Source organism: Gadus chalcogrammus, chromosome 17, assembly GCF_026213295.1.
Source record: "Gadus chalcogrammus isolate NIFS_2021 chromosome 17, NIFS_Gcha_1.0, whole genome shotgun sequence".
Lineage (NCBI taxonomy): Eukaryota > Metazoa > Chordata > Actinopteri > Gadiformes > Gadidae > Gadus > Gadus chalcogrammus.
The window spans coordinates 14,506,362-14,516,225 of NC_079428.1; the positions used below are offsets into that span (position 1 = coordinate 14,506,362).

The 9,864-nt window shown below is 47.2% G+C and overlaps 1 protein-coding gene across 1 annotated transcript; it reads right to left on the minus strand.

Moving 5' to 3' along the window:
- Nucleotides 1-335: 335 nt before the first annotated feature.
- LOC130370268 (uncharacterized protein K02A2.6-like) lies at nucleotides 336-9,411 on the minus strand. Its single transcript, XM_056575979.1, has 2 exons — nucleotides 8,876-9,411; nucleotides 336-4,081 (listed from the first exon to the last, which is right to left on the minus strand). Exon 2 carries the CDS (start codon nucleotides 2,328-2,330, stop codon nucleotides 789-791), a length of 1,542 nt encoding a protein of 513 aa, XP_056431954.1. The 5' UTR covers nucleotides 2,331-4,081; nucleotides 8,876-9,411; the 3' UTR covers nucleotides 336-788.
- Nucleotides 9,412-9,864: the final 453 nt, after the last annotated feature.

Consider the following 9,864-nt stretch of genomic DNA (forward strand, 5'->3'; position numbering starts at 1 on the left):
CTGCCACCCGTGGCGTGAGTGGTGTATTGCATGTCATGCATTGCCCGCGACGTTTGCGTATGCTGTGTAGACTATTAAAGGAAGCGCGTCGCTCGCATCACTCGCGTCGCTTACGCGCGTTGCTCGCGTTGTAAAGGTACGGCCACACCAACCGCGTTACTCGCGTTTGGGGCGTCGAAAATCGGCATTTTGCATAGGGAACCATTGGTATAGGCGCGTAGACGCGTTAAACGCGTTGAAGCGACGCGTTAGGGGCATTAGACGCGGCAGACGCACGTAATTACGCACGTGAACGCAGTAACGCGCCCAACGCACCAACGCCCGGAGTTCACAAAATTGAACTTTCAACGCTCCAACGCGTGATGCTTAGCCGCGATAGCCAATCAGCGTGGAGCTTGACCCGACTGTTGTGTGTGAAAGACTGACACGCACACGTGTTGCTTCAGAACGTACACTGCATTTCTTTACTTCAGTCTCATGTGTCGATCAACACTTCCTTGTTTTACAATGCCCGCGCATTACACGTCACGTCGCATCCCATAATAATCACAGTCTCTTAAAGGAACCGTAACCACTATTTAGTAACATACAGCAAACCCATGTATCACAGTGTGACCATGTTATTAGAACATAACATTAATAGAACATAACATTTTCCTCCCCCCACGAAAAAGCAAACAGCATACCACCCCAACTAACAACCAACCCAAACATTCGTCAAGAAAACTGAACATCTAATCAAAATATCAAAATGTACTAGGCAAGAATCTGTGAAGACAAACGCTAGACTAAACATGGTAATTCGTGACATAGTCCTGCAAGGCAACAGGCCGAGCCCTGGCCCGCGCCGGCCTCTGGTCCGGCACCACAACCTCCTGGCGTGGTGCTGCGGGGGGTGCAACCAGGGCCGGGGGTGGGCCCGGATCAGTGGCCACGTTGCAGGGGAATGGTGACTGGGCTCGTGCCGTGGCCAAGTGCTCAGAGAGGGGTGCCGGGACTTTCCTCAGCCTGCTAGCATGCCACCGTGATCCGTCATCGAGCAGAAATGTGGCGGGGCCAAGAAGGCGACTGATCTGTCTGGGTTGGGACCAGAACGAGGCCAACTTGTTGTGTCGCTGCGGCCGTCGAGCCCTGACCCAGTCTGAGACCTGAAGGGACGGTGGCCTCGCCCTGCACTTCTTGTCCACCCTTTCCCTCGTCTCCTGCTGCCGTGCAGCAACAGTCTCTCGGATTCGGGCCAGGGAGGGCATGGGAAAGTCACTATTTGGTGCTCGGAGCCTGTGTAATGGCAGTCTCAATTCTCGTCCGAGCATCAGAAACGCTGGTGACACAAGCGTGGTGGAGTGATGGCTTGCTCTGTAGTGCAGTAAGGTCTGGTTGAGCGCCTCCTCGAATGCACAGCCTTGGGCCAGGTGTGCACGAATCCCGTTCTTCAGTGTTGCATTAAAACGCTCTACTCCACCGTTGGCCTGTGGGTGGTAAAAAGCGGTTCGGATGTGCTTGACACTCCTGCTGGCAAGAAAGTCAGAGAACTCCGCAGATGTCATCTGCGGGCCATTATCTGTTGTTATGGCCCGAGGCACGCCCCAGCGGGCAAAGAGGCCATCCAGTATCCGAACCATGACGTGCGACGTCACCGTCCCCACTGGCACAACCTCCGGCCACTTAGAGTGGAGGTCGTAAACGACCACCAGGAAGCGCTGGTGGTGGGGAACACCACGGCCATGGATTTCCCCACAGATGTCCAGCTGTACGTGTTCCCAGGGACGTGAAGGCCAGGGGAGCGGTTGCAGGGGAGGGGTTGAAGGGGGTCCGGTTTTCCCACTGAGGAGGCACGCTGAGCAGTCCTGGACCAGATGTTCAATATCGCGGTCGATGGCTGGCCACCACACCAACTCACGGCACCGCTGCTTGAGTTTCACGATTCCCAGGTGACACTCATGTGCCATTGACAGGACACGTGCACGCAAAGTGTTTGGGACGACGGTGCAGAGCCCCCTCGAGACACACGTGTCTGCCCAGCAGGAGAGCTCATCTTTCACCCGAGCAAACGGTTTCAACTCTTCCGGGATGTGGGACGGCCAGCCGTTTCTGATGTAGGTGCACAGCTTGGATAGTATCGGGTCTCGTTCTGATTCAGTGTTCAGTTCCTCCATTGTGACTACTGGCTGCAATGGTGCATAGAGCGCTTGGATGAGAGCTGGTTCCTCATCGTGTGATGGTACAGAAGGGTTTGGGGCTGCGATGGAGCGAGAAAGGAGATCTGCCACCACGTTTTCCCTGCCCGGCGTGAAGATGAGGTCATAGGCTTCAAATTCTTGGGCACACATATCTCAGAGAACTTATCATGGGCAATAAACACAACAGCAATAGTTAAGAAAGCACAGCAGCGGCTATACTTTCTCCGCACACTCAGGAAAGTCAATCTCTCTCAACAGCACCTAAGGTCCTTCTATCGCTGCTCCATCGAGAGTGTGCTCACCTACGGTATTCTGTCGTGGTACGGTAACAGTTCTACTGCAGACAGGAAGTCACTGCAGAGGATTATTAAAACCGCCCAAAACATCACCAACCAACAGCTACCTAGCATGGACACCATCTTCAACTCCCGATGCGTGCAGAAGACACACAACATTCTGAAAGACTCATACCACCCTGCCAACTATCTGTTTGAACTGCTGCCCTCAGGGAAACGTTACAGGTCCATCAGAACACGCACCACAAGATTCATAAACAGTTTCTATCCGAAAGCAGTCACCATACTTAACTCTGACCTGAAAATAAATCCACTAGCTCTGACAGTATTAATCCGCGACGTCCACATGTAATGCAATGCTTAGCACTTTTACATATTTGTACTACTATTTTAAGGCATACTATATTTTTTTTACTATTTTTTAGGCATACAATGGCACTAAGTAAACGGTATAGTGTATGACGACATGAATGTAGTGTGAGTGAATGAAATGTTGAATGTATTTTCTTTATTTATTTATTATGTTACCTTTTTAAATGAGACCGGTACGTGAGTGCACTGAATTTCGTTGTACTTCTGTCCAATGACAAATAAATATATCTATCTATCTATCTAGTGGTACTGGCGGAGGCGTTCCGCCCAGCGATGGAGTCGGAGAGGCTTGTGTCCCGAACCTGACGTGGAGAGCACCGTTGTGAGGGCCTGGTGGTCCGTCCTGATGGTGAAATGACGGCCATAGACATACATGTGCCACCTCTCGCACGCCCACACACAGGCCAATGCTTCACGTTCACCCACGGAGTACCGCTGCTCAGTGGGTGTCAGGGCCCGAGATGCGAAGGCGATTGGCCTCTCCGTGCCGTCATGAAGCTGCGACAGGACAGCTCCAACTGCAGCAGTGGAGGCGTCGCAGGTGATGAAGGTTGGGCTCGAGAGGCTGAAATGGGCGACGACACGAGGTGAGGTTAATTGTTTTTTCAGCATGAAAAATGACTCAGAGCACTGTGGTGACCAAGCCCACGGCTCCTCCTTCTTCAGGAGCTGGCGGAGGGGTGCTGTCGTTTGTGAGTAGTTGGGCAGGAAACGCAAATAATAAGCCGTCATTCCTAGGAACGATGCAACCTGTGTGATGGAGGTTGGTTCAGGGATGCGTTGTATTGTGTCAACGTTGGAGGAGAGAGGTGCAATGCCATCAGCTGAGAGGCGGAATCCAATAAAGTTCACAGTCGGTATTGAGAAGAGACATTTCTCCCCGTTCAGTGTCAGGTGATGTTTGGTGAGGGCCACAAACACTCTGTGTAAGCGGGCATCGTGGGTGGCTTGTTCTGGCCCATGCACCACAATGTCGTCCAGGTAAACTGCTGTCCCCGGGACCCCAGCAAGAATTGTAGACATGACCTTTTGGAAGCAGCTGGGGGCAGAGCTAAGACCAAACGGCATGCGTGTGTACCTGAACACCCCAGCGTGTCACAAATGCTGTCAGGTCCCGGCTGGCCGGGTGAAGGGGAACTTGCAGGTAGCCCTGGCGTAAATCCAACTTTGTGAAGACCGTTGATCCATGGAAAAGAGAGGTGAGCTCCTCAGCTGTAGGTAAAGGATATTTGTCTGGAATGGGGGGAAGACAAAGGAGGATGTAGAACTCAACGGCGTAAAAAATGAGGAAGTTGGCAGAGATTCACTGTTGACAACCCTCAACTTATCTTGCCCTCATTTGTGCAGGGGGCGGGGGGAGAGAGAGAGAGAGAGAGAGAGAGAGAGAGAGAGAGAGAGAGAGAGAGAGAGAGAGAGAGAGAGAGAGAGAGAGAGAGAGAGAGAGAGAGAGAGAGAGAGAGAGAGAGAGAGAGAGAGAGAGAGCTTATGTACTTGTACTAAGGATTATATTCTGTACTCTGTGGGGTATATGTTCCCAGCCACAAATTTTCTGATAGTTTTATTTAATTTCCAATTGTATTTTTTTTAGCTCTAAAGAAATTACCTCATAGCCCTATAAATGTCGTCTTTGTTGGTGTGTGTGATAGTTTGTTGATAGTATGAGTGTTGTAGCTATTGTATGATCAACTTAAATACAAATATTTGTGGATAACTTCATATCAAGTGTGTGTGTGTGTGTGCGTGTGTGTGTGTGTGTTTATGTGTGCTGGATCATCACATGTCATACCATCCGTCTTTTCTTTCCCTCGCCCGTTCTTGATGAAATACCATTTGTTGCCAGCAGAGGTCCTGCGAGGACTATATCAGTGGCAAAATACTATTTAATATGGTTTCACTCACACTTGATTTTTAGTGTGAGTTCGAGAGTTTCAAAACTTCAAACTATTATTGTAATAAAGGACTAGCCTACATGAAGGCTCTTTTCATTTCATTACCCGATGGTATAGAATGAGCCATGGCTGCCATGCATAACATTCTAAAGAAGGAAGTAGGCCGACGTAACCTTCCTCCAAGTTCTTCACAGGAAGACAATTTTGTGAAGTTGTGAAAAGTTGTGAAATGCGATGATTTTTGACTAGCAGGTCAAAAAAAAGCGAACCGAAAGTGAGTTTTCATGACTGACCGGGTCACCTGAAAGACTGTCACTTGACCGTTTATCATCACATGTCATACCATCCATCTTTTCTTTCACTCGCCCGTTCTTGTTGCAATACCATTTGTTGCCGGCAGGTCCTGCGAGGACTTTCTCAGTTGCAAAATATTATTTAATTTGGTTTCTCTCACACAAAATCTTTAGTGTGAGTTTAAGAGTTTCAAAACTTGAAACTATTATTGCAATAAAGGACTAGCCTATAAGGCACTTTTAATTTCATGAACCTATGGTATAGAATGAGCCATGCATAACAATCTTAACTAGAACTGCAAGCAGTTATGCAGGGGTCCAAGCGATGTGCATTTCGCCGGCACAACGCGACAAGAAATGTGCGTTTCGCCGGCACAACGCGAAGCATGTGTTCAAAACGCTACCCTGAACCTGTGGATACAAAGGATTTGACTGTGGTAGGAGTAGCGAGAAGTCAGTGTAGCGTTTTCGCGGCGAAATTTTGTAGAAGATATACAATTTCCTCGTTTATGGCGCCCCCTAATGGCGAAATTTTCCGAATTTTTTCTCGAACGACATTAAGGTTAGCACCAACATGTGTGTCAAATTTGGACTCGTTCTGATGTCCATTTTTGGATTTATTTGGATTTTTGATTTTCCATGTCTAATTTAGCTCATAAACCAATATTCAAAACGCTACCGTTTCGTCGTCGAAGGTCGGATCAAAAAACTGTACGATAATTTCTTTGCGCGTGCGTCTGAAGATGTCGTGTGCAAAGTTTGGTGTCGATTGGTCAAGAAATGTGGGAGGAGTAGGGAAAAAGCAGTTTTGCGTTTTTTTGCGATTTTGCGAAAAGAAATTATAGACGCAAATGGGCGTGGCCTATGCCAAAAGATGCAGCAGACTCCAGTGAATATGTGGGTACAAGTTTTTGACTGGGAGGTTCGGTGTGGGAGTTATAGCCCCGAACGCGTTTTCCCTTGGTATAGCGCCACCTAGTGGCCGGCGTGTCTGGATTTTGTCGTCTGCTTAGAACTCAGGGCCCTGGATCTAGTCATGCAATTGGCGTGTCGGCACCATTTACGGTTTGGGCTGTGGGCACACTTTTAGGGTTAGCATGTCGGAATAATAATAATCCTTACAAAAACAATGGGGATCCAACCTGTTGGCTTGGACCCCTAATAAGGAAGTGCATAACTTTCCTCAAGTTCTTCACAAGTTGTGAAATGCGTTGACTTTGACCGTGTCACCTCAAAGACTGTAACTTGACCGTCTCCCTTTTAGTCAAGCTCAGAGGCGTCGTCAGCCCCTTTTTACTGGGGCACGTGCCCCAGTAAAAGTCGCCAGTGCCCCAGTAAAATTCCATTGATCATTATTAAATTAATCTGCAGAAGCGCCGTTCTCGCTATGGAATCGGCAGGATTCATCAAGTGTATCTCCTGCTGCCTCGGGAGTCTTCAGTCGAGCCTGCCACTTACCAGCCAATCCAAAAACGAAAGGGGCTACATAAAAGCCAATCAGAAAGTAGCACTACTGTATCTGGGTAAGATTTAACGCAACAACCAATGAAATCAGTTATTTCCGGATTCGTCCACGTGACTCTTCTGAATGTTTCGTTGGAAACCACGGGAGCTGGAAACGGCACAGAGTAAAGGCTGGTTTATGCTCGGTTAAGTAAGCGTAAGCGCAAGCGCAAGAGGCCCTTGCGCCCCCCTTGCGCGACTTCTCACGTCTTGCGTGCGTCGGGCGATTTTTCTAGACTTGCGTCATTTTTTACGTAAGCTTTTACGCGAGCCGCCCAGCCTGCAAGGCTGTGATTGGTTTGCTGGTCTGGTTACTACTTCCTGTCTGGAGTATCACCCGGCAGGCTCATATACAAAAGCATTAACCTGAAGTGAAGTTAACTTTGCTGCCAACACATTATGTCGTTTTAAAATGTAGAGAGATATGCACATTTATACAACCCCAATGATCAACAACTTCATCACCCCTGTTCTTCTGTCTGTTGCCATCATTCACTGTGTATGGGGAGAACACGATCTGGCACATAAACAAACCAACGACTCCCACAGACAAAGACGTCATTCTCGAGGTCGTCTTCAACGAAAAACTTTCCTCCACATATACTCCACCTACTGTTCTGGCGGTAAATTGCTTGGCAACACGCGCAACACGCGCAACCTAAAAGGGAGCATGAATTGCTTTGAGTAAATTTTGCGCAACAACGTAACACCAACGCTGAAGCATGCAGCCGCCTTAAGGCTGGTTTATGCTCGGTTACGTAAGCGTAAGCGCAAGCGCAAGAGGCCCTTGCGCGCCCTTGCGCGACTTCTCACGTCTTGCGTGCGTCGGGTGATTTTTCTAGACTTGCGTCATTTTTTACGTAAGCTTTTACGCGAGCCGCCCAGCCTGCAAGGCTGTGATTGGTTTGCTGGTCTGGTTACTACTTCCTGTCTGGAGTATCACCCGGCAGGCTCATATACAAAAGCATTAACCTGAAGTGAAGTTAACTTTGCTGCCAACAAATTATGTCGTTTTAAAATGTAGAGAGATATGCACATTTATACAACCCCAATGATCAACAACTTCATCACCCCTGTTCCTCTGTCTGTTGCCATCATTCACTGTGTATGGGGAGAACACGATCTGGCACATAAACAAACCAACGACTCCCACAGACAAAGACGTCATTCTCGAGGTCGTCTTCAACGAAAAACGTTCCTCCACATATTACTCCACCTACTGTTCTGGCGGTAAATTGCTTGGCAACACGCGCAACACGCGCAACCTAAAAGGGAGCATGAATTGCTTTGAGTAAATTTTGCGCAACAACGTAACACCAACGCTGAAGCATGCAGCCGCCTTAAGTCATCTCCTGTTTTAACGTTACAACAAATGCACAACTTGTTTGACACAAACAATGACAACTTGATTGCTGTTAGAGAATGTTGCCCACATAATTAGCACCAGTTTTTCAATACTGAGCGTCTGTAGCCTGTCGTTTTATAACACACACGCACACACACACACACACGCACACGCGCACGCACGCACACACACGCACACACGCGGAAAATGAATAATCTTCAAAACTTGAGGAAGTTTTAGTGGCCAAAAACTTCCTTAATACAAATAAGGAAATTATGGATATACAGGGTGTTTTTAACATACTGGATCCAACAATGTTCCCAACACTGAAACAGATCATTCAGATTGCACTCACAATTCCTGTAAACAGTTGTAGTTGTGAGCAATCATTCAGTGTGTTGAGAAGGCTGCACACCTGGCTTAGGTCAACCATGGGGCAAGGAAGGCTTCACCAACTTTCTCTTTTGTCCATTGAAAGGGAGCAACTATGCAAAGTGAGTCAAAGCCAAATTATTGACCGCTTTGCCACCATGAAGGTGCGGCGATACAGCTTAATAGTGAAAAAATAATAATTTAAAAAGGCTCTATGCAGTAGTGTATGGCCTTATTTAGTTTAATTTAAGAGCTTTGATAGTTCTATAACATTTTCCAGGTTGATTGGTGACAATGAGTCACCTCACCTTAAGTCAGAAATTATATTTTAAACCTTGTTTCTGGCCTTTTTAGTCCATGTCGTTCTGGCAAAATTATGCTGTTTCCACACAGCTTCTAAATAAATATAGATGTGTAGACTTCTCCTGATAAAGAGGTGAAGGTCATAAAGAGACTTTTTGTTTATTTGTCAGTTACCTTATTTGTAAATCTTTGAGATGTGTATGTGTTTAAATACATATCATTGTACGGTACTCATGAATCTATCTTTGAATATTTACCTTTACCAGTGCTTTAATATAGCCTACAGTATGACAGTGACAATGATTTTGAAGCTCGTACATACCCTTCTGTATCCATCTATTTCATATTGTGCACACGTAATAAAATAAAATAAAATAAGTATTGGCAGTTGGGGGGCCTGTGCCCCAGTAAAACTCAAGGTCTAGCAACGCCTCAAGCTCTTCTTGCTTTGTCTCTTTCTCTTCCTCCAACCAGCTCTAAAGCGACCCTATTTTAGTTTGAGGTTATCATCAAACCCTGTTTATTTAACTTTAGGTTTCCTCCTGCAGCTCCCCTTTTGGTCATGCAAGTGGAATTAATCTGAAACCAAACATGGAACGAAAATTAACCCTTCACACTCATTCTCTCACCCACAAAAACACACTCACACACACACAAACCTGCATGCATACGCACACAATCAATTTCCGGGTAGCAATAAACTTGCTCTGATCTAACTTATATGCTATGCACAGACACACATATTTAGTTCCTGCTACCTCGAAGCAGTAGTAGCAGTAGACCGGAATTGACTTTATTTGTGGGCACACAAGCCCACAAATCTTATATGAACTTTTGACCGCAATATACTCATTTGACTGTTCTGGCACACACACACCTCATCTCTCCCTCGTCTGTGCAGGGGGTGGGGTGACAGGGAGAGAGAGAGAGAGAGAGAGAGAGAGAGAGAGAGAGAGAGAGAGAGAGAGAGAGAGAGAGAGAGAGAGAGAGAGAGAGAGAGAGAGAGAGAGAGAGAGAGAGAGAGAGAGAGAGAGAGAGAGAGAGAGAGAGAGAGAGAGAGAGAGAGGGGGCTTAGGGGGGGGGAAGAGAAAGAAGGATGTAGAACTCAACGGCGTAAAGAATGAGGAAGTTGGCACAGATATACTGTATAGACACCTGCGCCGCCTATATAAGCAGTCCCCTGTGGCTTGAAAACAGCTTTATACACCTTTCCCTGTGTCCTGGTACATTACCGCTAATCGCTGTTGCCATGGGCATAACATTCACACCTAACTCATTGGACTCTTACTTTCGCCGATACTCGATACTTAA